A 15858-nucleotide genomic window follows, 5' to 3' on the forward strand; every position below is an offset into this window, starting at 1 on the left:
GATGGATCCCCATTAGAATAGTTAGAGCTTGCTGCACCCTTGTAAGCAGGAGATCTCTCAACATGCAATTAAGAACACAAGCCAAGAGTAGGGTGTCACACCTCGCCGGTGGCTCTACGAGCCGTTGGATTGGGCTGAACCATACATCCAGGATCGCGTTGACCAGGCCGTCCTTTACCACCCGCAATGCACATCCAACGACGAGGGAAAAACGGAACTACTCTGCTCACGATTTTATTCTATCCGACTCTGTACGATGCCTAATCTAGTGGTGTGTTGTCATTTGGATCAGGAGTTGAACGGCTTGATCTGCTATGTCGTATGAAATCGGACAAGCAAGAGTCGTACGCATAGCAAGACTCAGGGAAAAAAATCCCCCAACGTCTCCCCGCACGCCTTTTCCCGACGAAAAAAAGTCGCAACACCCGCGTCGCAAAAACTTGTCGTAAGAGCACAATGCATTCACCGCTTGATGCGGAGCATCCTCTGGACATCATCATGTCAAGAGTTCTATTGTCAAGTGACACGTGCCACATCTACTTCATATACATAAAGGTGAATCATCTCTTTTACACGTGTTCACTTGATCCTTTCTTGGATGGTATACTACTTGACCCTCCATCGTGCATATATAGGTTTGAGCCTAGCTTCACGAATGATGTGTCGTCTCCAGTGATGACGACATCGCCGCCTTCGCATTAGCACGCCACGACCGCCACACACGGCCAGCACCTCCACCCCCGTTGCAACACTACTTGTCTCTGGTAGTATCGCGCAGCTTTGCCGGTTGCAGGAGCGGAGATCCCTTGTCCCAGCATCTTGCAGCAATTGGGTGCGGCGCGGTCGGCGGTTCCAACATGTGGTTACCGTGGTCCCAACATTGATCGATGTCGGTTCCAGCATGTGGTTAGCGCGGTCCCAGCATCTTGCAGCAGCTGGGTGCGGCGCGGTCGCTCGTGGTCCCAACATTGATCGACACCGGTTCCAGCATGTGGTTACCGCGGTACCATCATTCACCTATGTCAGTTCCAGCACGAGCTAACTGGGGTCGCAACATCCATCAATGCCGGTTCTAGGACGTGGTGACCATAGTCCCATCATTCGTCAACGTCGGTTCTAGCACTGCTGACCGCGATCGTAGCATTAGAGCATGGTTAATAGTATAGCCAGCTGTTGGCTATAAGCCAGTGCCATGTCATCTACAACCCATCTTATAGCCAACATGTACAATAATGGATCAAAAGAGTGTACTACTTTTTTATTATGTGGCCCACATTTCATTCTCACAAAGTGCCTAGGAGCATGTGCTAGAGCTGGCTCTTCACGAAGAGCCCGCTTACCTTCTCTCTCTTCTTCTCTTTCCTTCAACTAAACAAAAATATACTAGTTTATTTCTTATAGCCCGCTGACTCAGCTCTATTGTACTTGCTCTTAGTCGCAGAGGTTCCAGCACTATGGTTGCCCCGCGGGTGCAACTTTGTCGCAGCATGACAACCTAGCAGCAACACTGACCATAGCAAAAGCACGAAACCACACCAGCACCAAATCGTGTGCGAAGCCGATGACGCATCATCACTCCGCTTCGCAGAAGTACTTGGACCTGCCCGAGGCCGGCCCTTTGCAACACATGTGGCGGTGTTTCGCAACATCAGCGGCGGCCCTCCATGGCGACGGCGGGTGCCTCTCGCACCGAGCGGCCATAGGCGGAAGAGGTTTAGCGGAAGTGGCTACAACGGGTCTTAGATATGACAAGAATGAGAAGCCTGAGCGCATGAAATAAAAATGAAGCGGATACCTGTGCGTGAAAGAGATAGGAGGGGATGGACGGTCCGTAGAATGGAGCGAATACCTGCGCGTGAAAGAGATAGGAGAGGGGATAGACGGTCCATGGCCCCAACACGAGGACGCTCGTCGTGCACGAGGCAGCTGGCGAAACCTGAGACCGGTCGGCCGGTTTGAATCACTTCCCATAAAATTAGAGGAGCCGCGTCCCCATTCCAGTTAATCACAACGGTGTACAAACATAATACGTCAATTGGCAGTTGGCAGCTGGGCGCTAGAATCATGGCAGCGGACGCTACCTAGGCGCAAAGAGCGGCACCGGCCGCTTGTTCCTTTTCTCCCTCGTAAAAGATGGGTTCGCTGTTTAATTAGTGATCGATTAGCACCGGCTGTTAGCGCCTGGCGTTGGGAGGTCAAGCGCTTATGTATTCTCGAATTTAATAGCATTTTTTTTCTCTATAAGCGTCTCCCGTTGGAGATGCCCTAACTAGACTGCCCCTATCCCCTCCCATTTCTTGCCTTATGCACAACACCACATACGTAGCAACACTCGCGCACCCACACAAATTCCCCATTTCTCCCCTGCAGCGACTGGCACTTGCTGTGCCCAGTTTCCTCGACGTGTCTTCGGCCCCAAAAAATCATCCGTACGTTCACTTACGAGCTGCCGCATTTTTTGCACCCTCCGTCAGGAGATTCATGCCAGTAAAAAGGTCTTTGTTGAACAATCTCCTCTCGTAGTCAGGGCCGTGTAGGAGCAAAAGAAGAGATCCGGGAGAACTGTCTCGTCATCTGGACAGAGTTCAGCTGCCAAAACAAACACACGAAATGTCAAGTTTCGGCACAAGGTTATTTCACAGGGCGAAAAACCAACGCGTGGATGGGGGTCGGAGCCGGTACCCGTATCAGCCGCTCGTCACGGAAGCTTGGAGCCCTGTGCTTCAATTCTCCACGGTGAGTCGTGAACTCCTCCATCACCTCGGCAGTATATTCAGAGGGATCTTCAATGCCTCGTGTGATGGATTCGCCATCGCCCTGGGCAAGGGAACCAAATGAAATCCTAGCAGCAGCGACATGCTAAACCGCACATGAGACTAAAAGATGTACTAGTAAATGCAACCGGGAGTGACAGAAACCCATACCTCTGGTATCGATGGATCACGGTGCACCCCCTCGCATTCTTCGTACTCGGACGCATCCAGCTCCCACAGGTGGCGTGTGTCAAAGAATTTCGGGAGCAGATGCTCCCTGATGATGACGAGGAAGAAGAAGAGGAGCGGGAACAGGATTCCCGCCACCGGTATCCATGTCATCCCCCAGACGATCAACAGATAAATCAGCTGGAAAAGGGTGAAGGCCAATATCTGGTTGAAAGGCACCGACTCCAAGAAGGACGCATGGGCGCCTTCAAGAACCCTGTCCAAAATTAGAACAGATGAATATTCACCCCAACTCCCGGTTTTCCTGAATGAACCGAATGAGACCAAAATGCATAAGGCTGCTTTGCATATGATGGAAAGAAATGAACAGACAAAAGAGTCGCCAATAGAGCGTACTTGTAGCGCCGCCGAGGGGCGATGAACAGAAGTTGTAAGCGCTCCCCGAACTGGTTCCCAGGCAGGCTGTCGATGGACATATAGCCGAAGTACCCCCACAGGACTGATGTGGGTATCTTCTGAATGACCGGCACAACTCCAATGCAACCCACGACCAGCAGGGACTGAAGCAGATTGCTTACTCTCTGCTCATTCACCCGTACAGGCAAGTAAGCTTCCAGATGTTTTTCAGGGTCAAATACCTCAGGCGCAGTCACTGCCCCATTCCCCTCTGTGATTTTTTTCCCCTCTGTGATAACGGCGTCTTTCAATTCCTTGAGCTCTTTGTGAGCAGAGTCCTCCTGTGCGACGTTAAAGATATATAGTTTTAAGTAACAAAGCTGAGATCATATGATTCTTACATGCATGTTTTGGCGAGTGACTACTTACGTTGCCTTTGTCATCCATTTTAATGAAAACTTCTTGCATCTTGCCGTAAACTTCTGAGCTGCTAGCATTGTTCATCATGCCTTCCTTGGCGGTTCGGACCATCTGTTTGCGGAGCGCCTAATTTGAGCCAAGAGGGACGGCAGATGAGCAAGGTGAAACTGAATAGCTAATTGAAAAGCCAAGAAGACCACAAACTACCAACCTGCCTCCTGAGGACAGCAAGACTTCGCGTGTGCATGGGGGCCTGGGGAAGTACTCCATTAGATGGAGGAATGCCAAGAAGGCCACAAATCAACACCTGCGTAGCATTTCTATACCATGAGAACAGTAAACAATTCTCCACATGTTGCCTAATTTATAACAGTTTTTCTATTTTCTGTAAGCAGTTGGAATTCACAGATAAGATCTTCAGAATTCTATTAGGACTGACATCCATAATGCCAGAAGAAGATAGAATAATAGATCATACCGAAAAGCTCAGGACCAAAATGTCGTAATGGTATGCTGATGGGTTTTTCAAATTGAACTCCTTCTGCTGAGCCATCTGTGAGGCTACACTATGGTCAAAGAAATAGAGCCCCGCAACCATCATAGCAGGCACAATCGCCAAAAGTATGTAGGCTAGAGGGACAGAAAATAACTCCTGCATGTTCATCACCACCCATCAGGATTATGAGTTCACATATGTGACATATCTACTGTTTGATCCTGGATCCAAGTAAAATGCCTTATTACCTTAGCTACCGTCCAATGTTGCAGTGACTTGGGTTCCCAAGGAAGTGGGGTGAACAACCTCCTAGGAACACCTGAAGGTATCTTGGTGGGCAACGAATATGACAACGCGGTCCACAGTATCACCATAAGTGGAACACCATAGTCAGCAATCACGTTCCTTAGCCATCCTGAAAGTTTTACCTGAAGCATTAATAGTTTGTACGTGGAGACGATTGGTTGATCAAATGTCCTACATGGAGAAATATGACAAACCAGCTCCGTAGAGCGATGACCTTGCACTTCTGCTCTTTAACGCAGTATAGAGCAGTCCCATTGAAAAGATAATTCCAAGCAGACCATTAATATATACCCATTGGAATTGGTATATGGGTAGGCTCTGATCTTTACCCTCAGGCACACTGAATTCACTCAACATTCCCTGCGGAAAACAGGCTATGTAGTGAGTAAGCGTCTACCAGAATGCTCCCTTTACTCCAAAATATATAGTGCTTTGAACAAGACACAATCTTCAATAAGAAAAACTCTGGCAATCTATTTTTATGGTTATATATTAATTATCGCGTAATTTTATTATTTCGAGAGCACTTTTCCGCTTTCATGTTTCTAACAGATACATTTTTTTTAAGTAACAGATACAATCGTACTATTTTCATATATCTAACATGAATAGTTTTGAGGTAAAAGCAGCTGCCGATGCAATTGGATGCTCGCTTTTGCCTAACCGAAGCAGTAGCTGATCCTAGTTCGGTTTATGGCTCTCTGGCTCTGACCCAATTCAGTTTCGTTTTGTATGATCATAAATATTAGCAGCCAAAGTCGAGAAAGATGGACCACCCAACTCCTAAAATATCATATATCTCTAATCATTGGTGCAGTACACAGTAACATTTAGCAAATTTTATACCTTGATAGCTTCTTGCATGAACAGGATTGTGATCAACATTCCAAACAATTCTCCCGCAAATCTTGTAAATCTATTCAAAGCAGCTGCGGCATTAAACATTGCCATGAGGAACAACATGACCGCAGTCCAGATGCAAACCCTATCAGTGGATAAAAATGGAAAACAATGAAATAAATATAGAGGTACCATTTAGCGTAACTGAAAGACAATCACAAGAAGTAATTCTTATTTATTTATCATCCCTTACCATCCAGCCCATGCCAGGAATAATCGTTCTCCAAGGTTTGGCTGATTTTTGGCAAAATTGTACAGGTATGTGTACATTATAATCGTTGGTTCTGCAACTCCCACAATCAGCAGTGGTTGTCCGCCCAGTACAGAATGTATGATGCCACATATAGCAGTTGATGCCAACGTCTCAACTGTCGTTAGCGTACCATCTGAAACATGACAAAAACTTATTTTCATTTTTCAGTGCCTAAGAACAAGGATCCACGACTACATTCTCCTTATGTTTGTCAAGTGCCACATGGAAAGATAAAAGTGAAGGATGTAGCATATCATGACAGTATTTAGAAATGGGGAAAATGCTACTGACCTAAAGTTCTTGACAGTGCAAGGAAGAATAAACAAACCTGTATCTTTACTTAGTTGCTCCCCAAAGGCGATAACAGGTAGTGCAGATGCAAAGAAGATGTACAGAGTAGGTGCCAATATCCTGACAGTACGTAGGTTGCATTCAACACAGTCAACACAACTGGAAAATTTTGGTAAGTGTCGTAGATTTAAATAAGCATTGACTTGTTAGGTGCAGCAAACCTGAACCCAGAACTGAACCCATTGTGCCAATCTTGTTTGTAGCAAGATGCTCTTCCTCTAAAATCCTCAATCACTCCCTTAAATAGGGTTTTCTTAGGTTCCATCGCCTGAAAGGGGGACTAAAACATAATCAGATTTCGTGCGCGCAAAGGCATGGTGTACAGAGATGAGTCATATATTCCCTGTCTTAATTTTTATAAGACCTCCACAGATTTCTAGTTCAAGATATAATGTTTACCAACAGGGAAAAGATGTGGCTATACCAACAACTATTTCAACAATACTTAGGTTTGGCGGAAAAAAAGGTGGCACCTCTAGAGTCATATTTGAAACTACTTGTTCATGATCACAGTTTTGTGATTATGAACAACATCATGTAAAAATGAATTAAGACTAGAAGTTCTATTTTGGACGCCACATCAAGTAAAACAGCATCTCGTAAAAATCAACTGAAGATGTCATGTTGTTCCCACACAAACAAAGCCAAGAGAATTTGCAAAGAAAACTGTGCATGAAGACAATGGACAGAGCTGCATTACCCCATAAAATGTTGCTTCATAACTTGAGATTTCGTCTGTGAAAGAATACGATAGCTAGCACGTGAAGCATCAGCCAAAGGAAATAGCAAGGTTGGCCCAATTTGGCTTGCCTCTGTTTATTATGCTATATTTAGCACGCTGGATGGGCCAAATTTTGACTGGTCATTAACCATTGAATGACAGCCTTTGGTATGCCCAGTATCCTTCATTTAACATGATGCTATATTTAGTTTAGTATTAGTGCTGAACACGGTAGGAGCACATTTTTTCTGTATGACTATCTTGACAGCTGAGATAGCCAAAAAGGGAGGGTTTTCAACTTTCAGGCAAACCAAAAAAGAAAAAAAGGGTAATTAAAGCAGACCATTTGGACCAGCTGAATTAGGCAAACGCAAGCATCCTATCGACCGACAGACATTTGAAACTAGCCCCAAAGGCTGGGGTCAAATATGATGTGATAATAGGCCATAACAAAGGGAAGCAAACGCCATACATGGATGAATATGATAGCACAAGCATATGGATGACCATGCTATGCTTAACAAAATCAATCAAGCTGCCAGATCTCCTCTGTACGCAAGCTTCACGCACCGCAATCGTGAAGAGAAGTTGAAGCAAGCTCCAAATTCACATAAATAAAAAGCGGGTAAAAATCATGCATGTCTGGGGCCATGTTAATAACAACCAAAAGTAGTGAAATGACGCTACAATTTTGCAGGGGATTGCATATTTGCATCCATGCGACAAAGCTGCAAGTAATTAGAACGCTTCAAACAGAAGTGCTAGAAGATGGCCAAAGAAATGTTACAGAGATAGAGAGAAATTCACCCTACGCGCTCATTGCTACTGCTGCAGATGAACAAATTGGCGAAGAATCGCATTCTTCCAAAAAAAAACATGTACAGCATCAAATTCAAGAGCAACAAACAAACAAAAAAAACGGACGCGCCAAATTTGACATATCCGCATGGCTGCACCCAGCAAACCCAAGCAACCAATCCGTGGAGGAACTTTCGAGGTGAGGGGGATTGAGGCATTGGAACGGAGCGGAGCCTTACCAGCAGCGGCGTACCAGGTCGAGGCGGGGTGGGGGAGGCGAGGCGAAGCGTGGCGCAGGAGATGCGCCGTAGTGCAACGGCAATGCCGCCTCCACCGGCGACGCAGGGTGCGAAACCCGGCGTCGGCAGGAGGAGGAGGCGAGCTGGGCCGGGCGGGGTTGCAGCCTTCTTTCCTTCCCACCCATTTCCTCTGCAATGGCCGCCTATTTGTAGACCATCGATCCATCGGGGGAGAGAAGATCAGTGTGCGCGCGCCTGGCCCCCGATTTCCCTCTCTGTCACGTGGGCCCGATGAAAATAGTAAACGTGGTGCCAGGACTGCGTGGGGCCGAGGTGTCACCGGCGCACGGCTCTTGCGGGTTTGAATGGAGGAGCATCGCGGCCGTCCGTTCGAGCCGATGGTACGATCTGCGTGCCGGTGCTCGCCACGCATGTCAGGCAGCAGGACAGCTGTCCCCGATCTGGTCCACATCGTCCTCTCGCCTGCTCTGAGCCTGATCGAGCACGTTCGCTCCAAGCACCGGATGGGCAACTCGCACGCGGGGGCTAGCAGACCCGATGATGCCGTGACGACGTTTCCGCCGTTTGGTTCGGCCTCGGCCAACCCGATCGAAACTTGATGCACGTTTCCCTTCCAGACTTGGACGAGACGTACGCGAGGGATGCACCCACCAGCTGGCCTATCGAGACATGGCAATCAGGGAAATGGGGCGATTGCTGCCATTACGAGCGTACGGGGTGCTTGCCTTCTCGCAGCCATGTCATACTCAGTGTGACCTGTACAATGGGAGCATGGTTTTATCAAGAACTGCACGCGTGCTTCGTGTGGAATGAGGTGCAACTATACATACATGCATGCATGCTAACATCGATCCGTAGCCCGTTGTGTAACCTCATACCACTAGCCTGGGCTGAATTCGGTACCGTAACAATAGCAATCACATCCCGACTGAAACAAGCAGAAATATCCACGCTGCTTGATTCAGTATAATATCAAATTGGCACCGCAAGTTGGTTTAGGATTTAGCTACCAGTAAATATCACGTGGATGGAGCCACATGGGAGATGGGACACAAATCTGACTACATCACCTTGGGGAAAACCTCACAAGTACTAATCAACATTGCTCATGCCATAATATATTCATTCCTGCAAGTCTACATACAATTCGGCAAAAGGAAGGCATACATCCAAGTGGACGAGGCATGTTAGGAAACGGAAAAGATTAACCTGCCATGGCAATCATTTAAAACAGAACCTCGCCGCAATACTTGCATGTCTGGAAGGTTGACTACGCTGATACCGACAAGTAAAAACAATATTAGAAATCATTCAAAACACAACAAAAATGGCATCGCTTCATATAGCTCAAGTAAGCTACCAAGACACTGTTTTGGTCCTTCAGAGAGGAAATGCAGAAGCTTTGCGACTTGATGCATTGATAGAAGCACGCACAACCCTCTGAGTAAGCGCCCCCATGAACATGACTACAAAAAGAAATGCACCCATTGTGCTGTCAAAAATGAAGAAAATTCATGAGGCCGGAACGAAAAGACGCAAATCAGAACTCAAACTCGAGGCACTCACATCCTTGTTTGTGAACTGGATAGGTCAAGGTCGGTCACGGCTTTACTGGTCAAGGCCCACTGCCTAACCAAACCCTAGCTCGCAGGAGTAAATGTGTGCTAGAGCGTCCGGAAGGGTGAGACGGAGATTGCTGGCCTTTGCTGCTATACCCTGTAAAAACAAGGGGTGACTACAAGCATGGTGGCAAGTGGCAACATAAGGAGATTGTGAGGGCTGGCAGAGCCAAGTCCTAGATCATTGAGTTCTCGTTGGTTTAAGTTACATGCAGCACATGCGGGTGGAGATTGTTAGGGAGGAGGGTGGAGCAAGGAAGGTTTGAGATTTCAGGCTCAATAAATCTTGATATCGCTTGTACATTTTTAATGGAGTGGTCCATCACATGGTTCCCAACATTCCATGTTTCCACTGAATGTGGTTTCGATGTGATAATCTTAAGAGGAAAAAAACAACATCATAGAACCTATTTTTAAGTACTCAGAGGACCATAATATCACAGTGCAACATTTGGCTACCGTACAACATTTACATCTACTTAGAGCAATAAAATATGACCTTGAGACAAAGAAACCATTCATCTGAACATAATAAGCAAATAATTGTACCTGCCACTTTTCTCTGTCTTCTATAAATACACATAGCAATCCCAGCACCTCGCTAATCAAATTTCATCTGAACCAGATAACAAGAATCCTGCCAGCACAAATGATTTAGGATACTCCTTTTGAAATTGCAATAGCATGCTAATAGGAAAATTATTTAAAATACCAATACCTTCAAACAAGATAATAAAGATGAAAAATATATTGATTTCAAAACTTCATGGTCATCTGAGTCCTATTAAGAGTCATGTGTCTGCTACACAAATTACCGGAAAGACCCAGACACCCAGCAAGATTACACTCACAAAAGACAGGTGCAGTAAAAGCACGTGTTTGAGTTACATTCGAATCCCACCTGTGCAGCATGTTGCTGATTACAAAGCTTGCAGAAAACAGGAAGTTAAAGTAGTGCGGATATAATAGAAACAGGATTCATAGATTAAAAAGTGAAGCCAATATGTTGTATCACAGCAAGGTTCCAACTGGCCTAGACCAAATGTACGTACTGGTATGCCCGCACATGCATTAAGCTGCTTATGCTTTTGTCATTGCTTCGCAGAAAAAGGGCTAGCAGGACCTTATTGCCTTGGGAGCCATTTGGTATTTATTTATATTTGTGACTACCCCTCTTTAAATTAGCAAGGTGGTACATATCTCGACTTACGTCCCATGCTACTGACCAGCCACACTTAGGCAGAATTTCAACCAGGCAAGGCTAAGGTGTCACAGTTGTGGAAAATAGAATAGACGACAGGGGAAATTCAGCATCTAGTAACTAAAATATTTGTAACGTAGATATGTATGACAGAACTTGTATAAAATTCAAAGAGACGATGATACCAATGTCCAAGAGAATTATGATATCAGCTATAAATATTTCTTGCTAGATCTTACTACTACTTTACAACACCAGAGACAAAAGTAACACCATTTATGTAAATCAACATAATTTCACTTCAATACCCACTACAAAAATCTTTCTATGTTGTCAACTAAGTCTGGCAATCTTTCCAGAACTCACCAGTTAGACTTCATCTGTCGAGTGGCAGTGTGGAATATGTTAACATGAACAGGCATGTGGCCATCTTTGTACCACGTACAGAGTGTTATAAAAGCCAGACACAACATGTGTCAGTATCTTTAGTAATGTCGACTCTTCATTCATGTCTGTTGGAAGGAGGGAAATAATTAAAAGAAGAAATACGTTCCTGAAATGTGAGATGTATAACTCAAAGAAAACCTGAGTAAAAGAAATTGAGGGAGTGCTACTTTGTGCAAAGTTTGGATAAAAAGACCAACTCGAATCGCATAGTGTGCTAGAGGAGGCGTTGTTCATAATAGTTTGGGAGGTATACCAAACATTATAGGATATTTCAGCTGCCAAAATATATATTAAAAAATTGGCACAATTGTCAGACTAAGCGCTTTACATCATAAAGTATTGGTTCCAAGTAGCAACAGGTAACCTACAGTTAAATATACGATCCTAAAATAAATAAATGTATCAATGAAAATCACTAGAGGTGTGTCTTACTTGAGAATCGGGGTGCAAATGGCTACCCTTTTGGTATTCTCTGGCCCTCTTTAGTTCAACCAAATGAACTGAACTTTTAAAAGTCACATCACTTTGAAAATTTAATTCATTTGGTTGAACAAACGAGGGTCAGAGGGTACCCCGAGGATCAGAAATTTGCATCCCTACCTGAGAACCAGGCAGAAAAACGAATATAACTACTCCTATATGTTACTCAATTATAATGTGCTACAAAGAAAATATTTGTTTAGGCATAAGAACTTTCGTTTTCCCTCAAAAGGGACAAATTTTCTTATTAATTAGCACATTATGTCTGATTTTTATGGTACAGGCAACATTTCTGAGAAGTGAGAACACATAATAAAATATGGTTAGAGGAAAATCTAGTGATGATTGTTTGGAACAAAGATCATTGGGAGCCATTGATAATTACACAGCACAACAATTTGGCATGCAACACTTATAGATTCAGATTCCGAAATCTCAAATGCTAATTGCAATGGTTAGAACAAAGTTGCAAGTTCAGTGTAAAATATACTATTGTTATTCATCCGCAAGTATTCAGCAGTGGGAACAACATTAATCCATCTAAATTGAATCACCAGAAGAACAGAAAGAAAGAGTACGCTACCTTCAATTATTGTCGGCTTTCCTAGATACACAAGGGTTCAGTTCACTGCTTGCCCAACATCGTATCTAGAACAAAGTTAAGCTTAAACATATCTGTGTCGTGACAATAACCAGCCCTACAGAATATTCTGATTGTGAGGTCAAATATAGAATTATCAGGGATAAAACCTTTTTCTTCCATTCCCTTGAATATGTGAATAGTCTCCCAGATCTTGCCATTGTGAGCAAGCCTGTTTGTAAGGACAGCAAAAAGATCCCTTGACAGTCCAATCTCAAGCGATTCTAGAAAGTAACTAGTGGCTGTATCAAAAAATCCATCTCTGCATAATCCATCAACGATTATAGTGTAGGTAACTTCATCTGGAGCAATCCTCACTGCTGTCATGTCAAATATTAGGTCCTTCACCTCACTGAGCTTTCGACTGTAGTAAAAAACAAAATAAATGAGTGTATTGTATGTCACGACATTTGCAGCAAAACCTTGGTTACTTGCGAGGCTCTTGGCTATGGAGAACTTTCGGCGAAAGCAAAGACTACGAATGACAATGTTGAACGTCCTCGTGTTTGGCATGACACCTCTCTTGATCATGTCTGTCAACAACTTTAGAACACCCATCCAATGTCCCATTTCACCTAACCTGCTCATCACAGTGTTGTATGCAACAACACCAGCATAGCATTTCAATGATGTGTTCCTCTCCAGCAAGCATACGGCATCATGAATCCTCTTGTCATGGCTAAGGCAATTCAGAAGAATACTCAAAGTGAAATCTGTGGGATCCAGCCCTTCGCCTAGCATAACATCCAACTGCTCAAGTGCTTCCTTAGCCATACCTTTCTTGCAGAGACCATTCATAAATGTGTTGTAGGTGACAGTACTTGGTTTCCAATCCTTGGTTCTACTATCCATTAAAACCTGCCTGACTTCGTCAAATCTGGCAGCATCACACAAAGCCCTGATCAGAACATTGTAGGTGACTACATTGGGAGGACAACCAGCACTTTCCATCGTGGACATCAGCTCCTTGGCCTCGTCGACACGACCTTCACGGCAATACCCCTGCACAATGGGCGTGTAAGTTTGCACCATGGGACGGCACCCCACTTCCAGCATCCACTCGAGCACGCCCCATGCCTCGCCCACTCTCCCCACACGGCACAGCCCCGTGACAAGCGTGGAGTAGGTGCCCACGTCAGCTTCCACCCCGAGCTCTTGCAACCGGATGATCACCTGGTACGCGAGGTCAAACCGCGCAGATCTCCACGAATGCAGCTTGACAAGGATGTTGAGGGACGATGCATTGGGCGCCACCCCTGTTGCAAGCATTTCGTCGAACGCGTTGTGGGCCTCCTCCACGCGGCCAGCTTCTGCGAGCGCGTTGACGAGAGTGTTGTAGCAGAGCACACTGGGCGGCGAGGCACCACCCGGGCCGGTTCTGGAAGCCCTGAGCTCGGTGAAGAGGGCGAGCACCTGGTCGACTTCGCCCGCACGCGCCAGGGCCTTCATGGCCACGTTGCAGTCGCGCTCCAGCTGCCACCACCGCGGCCTCTGCTGATGCTGCGGAGGAGGGCGGGTTTCTCCCGACGTGGGTGGAGGCGGGAGGGGCTTGGCGTCGTCAGAGTCGTCGGAGGAGGGGCAAGTGGGAAAGGGGGGTGCGGTGAGGACCGCAACGGAGGCGGAGGAGGCCATGCGCCCGCGCAGGAGGAGCCGAGCGGTGGGGAGGGCGGTGGCGAGCGCGATGGTCGCCAACGGAGGGGTTCACCGGCAGGCGCCGTGGCGGCGGGGGTGGCGGCGCACGGAGGAGAGAGACCGAGGAGAGACTGATTTGGGATGGGGCAGCTGGGCTGAAACGGCGGCGGGGAAGCGCTGTAACCCTGTTGGGCATGCCAAAGGCGGGGTTTTGGGTGGGGTTTTGGCGACGTGGGCCGGAGCTGCAAGCAACCGGAATATATATGTTTCAGCTCAGTGCGTTACAGAAGGAGAGCCTTCGCTCAAGGCCATCGCAAATGGGACAGCCCACACTGCCCATGACCGGCTGTTGTTTTTTAGGAGCTAGACTAGATATTTTAAAAATTATTAAAAATAGAAATATACTTGTGTAGTGTCAAAAACGCTCTTATATTATGGGACGGAGCGTTTTTGACACTTGTGTAGTGTCAAAAACGCTCTTATATTATGGGACGGAGGGAGTATATTTTAGAAAAAAAATCAGTATATGCTATACATAAAATTTCAATGTATATTAAAAAATGTTCAGTGTGTATTATAAAAATGTTCAACATATAATTAAAAAATCACCATATATATTAAGAAAATGTTCAATTTATATCAAAAAAGTTCATCATATATAAAAAATCAATGTTTATTTAAAAATGTTCAATGTATGTACTAAAAAAGTTCGGCATGTACTTGATAAATGTTAACCATATATTGTGAAAATTGTAAAAGATAAAAAATGTGGAAAAAAATTCAGAAGAAAAACCAAATCTGGAAAATGAAAGGAAAACTAAAAAAGATAAAAACCTAAGAAAAAACACGAAACAGAAAACAGAAACCAAATAACCACGCACATGAAAAAAAAATGTTCGCGCACGTAAAATGAGAGATAGGATGAGAAGGACTAATGAGAGAAACAAAAAAATATAGCCTTGTGGATAAAGATCGGCCAAACCCATGTTGGCTCAGCACCGAAATCGCCTTGTTTGTGTTGAGCGTGTAAGATGTCTGGTTTAGGGAACAAAACCGGCCCAGTCAAAGAGTTGAGGGACCAAAAATGGACTTTTCTCTAGAGGTTATTTTACTTGAATAGTCCGCATTTGTTTCAGAAATGTTAATTACCGATAATATCATCTTGGCCTTTGGATGCTTACACTTTATGAAAACTAACAAGGCTAAGAAGCACATAAGTTGTGCCCTAAAAATTGACATGATGAAAGTATATGATAGAGTGGAAGAAGATTGTTAGAAGGGAGAGAGGGAGATTGGTGGAATCGTTCATTGTATTGCTTGAGCCTCGTTAGGAGTACAAAGATCAACTTGGAGTACAAGACAAGGCAGGACCGAATCCTAGTCTATCCTATACTTCCTAATAATCAATATACTCAATATCCCCCCGCAATCACAACGGTAGCGACGCTGATGGTGAGACTGGAGAAGAATCCGAAGGCAAGCCGACGGACACCCCCCACAGTCGTAACGGTCGACGCATCGCGGAGTCGTGGCTGGAGTGGAAACCGATGAGGTTGCTCAAGCAAGGCGGTAGCCCTTTGTGCCGTTTGTCGAGGTAGCCGAGAGCGTGGGTGGTGGACCCGTGGTCGAGGTAGCCGTGCGAAGAATGTCGTGGTCGATGTCGAGTCGGGGTAGTCGGTGTCGAGGAAGTCGCCATGGAGCCGCGGCGCAAGGAGGCGCCAAGTTAGTGATGGGCGCAGTGGTGTCGAAGTAGTGGTGCGCCAGGAAGAAGATGACGTTGACGACGCGTCGCGGCGGGTTTGCCAAGCCCGGGGACATCGTAGACGAAGGCACACATGATGTTGCCAGCACCGGGCATGCGTAGACGGACGAAGACGACTTGACGAAGTGCCGCACCAGGCTAGCCAGGCCCGGGGACACGTCGTGGACGAAGGCACGCATCGGTGTTGCCAGCATCGGGAATGCGTAGACGAGGGACCTGCACGAGCTGTATGCC

General features: G+C 45.8%; 2 protein-coding genes across 6 annotated transcripts; both read right to left on the minus strand.

Annotated features, from left to right (window-relative positions):
- Positions 1-1964: 1964 nt before the first annotated feature.
- LOC109771881 (boron transporter 4) lies at positions 1965-8079 on the minus strand. 3 transcript variants are annotated; one of them, XM_020330573.3, is made up of 14 exons: positions 7823-8079; positions 6226-6332; positions 6042-6124; positions 5654-5846; positions 5407-5545; positions 4755-4920; positions 4503-4669; positions 4237-4410; positions 3970-4065; positions 3768-3884; positions 3339-3679; positions 2925-3246; positions 2683-2817; positions 1965-2589 (listed from the first exon to the last, which is right to left on the minus strand). In XM_020330573.3, the coding sequence occupies exons 2-14, from the start codon at positions 6327-6329 to the stop codon at positions 2524-2526; spliced, it is 2103 nt and encodes a 700-aa protein (XP_020186162.1). In that variant the 5' UTR covers positions 6330-6332; positions 7823-8079; the 3' UTR covers positions 1965-2523. The 3 variants fall into 3 exon arrangements, with proteins under 3 accessions (XP_020186162.1, XP_040256085.1, XP_040256088.1); XM_040400151.3 differs by having other exon boundaries at positions 6226-6344; positions 7823-8014; XM_040400154.3 differs by having other exon boundaries at positions 2925-3198; positions 6226-6344; positions 7823-8013.
- An 835-nt stretch (positions 8080-8914) lies between these two features.
- LOC109771880 (uncharacterized) lies at positions 8915-14763 on the minus strand. Of its 3 annotated transcripts, none has more exons than XM_040400170.3 (6): positions 12174-14763; positions 11030-11175; positions 10181-10363; positions 10012-10099; positions 9410-9559; positions 8915-9309 (listed from the first exon to the last, which is right to left on the minus strand). In XM_040400170.3, the coding sequence occupies exon 1, from the start codon at positions 13860-13862 to the stop codon at positions 12216-12218; it is 1647 nt and encodes a 548-aa protein (XP_040256104.1). In that variant the 5' UTR covers positions 13863-14763; the 3' UTR covers positions 8915-9309; positions 9410-9559; positions 10012-10099; positions 10181-10363; positions 11030-11175; positions 12174-12215. The 3 variants fall into 3 exon arrangements, with proteins under 3 accessions (XP_040256104.1, XP_040256098.1, XP_040256095.1); XM_040400164.3 differs by having other exon boundaries at positions 10181-10390; XM_040400161.3 differs by lacking the exon at positions 10181-10363.
- Positions 14764-15858: the final 1095 nt, after the last annotated feature.

This window comes from Aegilops tauschii, chromosome 1 (assembly GCF_002575655.3).
Source record: "Aegilops tauschii subsp. strangulata cultivar AL8/78 chromosome 1, Aet v6.0, whole genome shotgun sequence".
Classification (NCBI taxonomy): domain Eukaryota; kingdom Viridiplantae; phylum Streptophyta; class Magnoliopsida; order Poales; family Poaceae; genus Aegilops; species Aegilops tauschii.

Coding starts and splice junctions, on each gene's coding strand:
- LOC109771881 (XM_020330573.3), bottom strand. CDS start 6,329: ATGGAACCTAAGAAAACCCTATTTAAGGGAGTGATTGAGGATTTTAGA. Junction 4,411..4,502: donor AACATTGGACGGTAGCTAAG/GTAATAAGGCAT, acceptor ATGAACATGCAG/GAGTTATTTTCTGTCCCTCT. Junction 2,818..2,924: donor GTGATCCATCGATACCAGAG/GTATGGGTTTCT, acceptor TCCCTTGCCCAG/GGCGATGGCGAATCCATCAC.
- LOC109771880 (XM_040400161.3), bottom strand. CDS start 13,862: ATGGCCTCCTCCGCCTCCGTTGCGGTCCTCACCGCACCCCCCTTTCCC.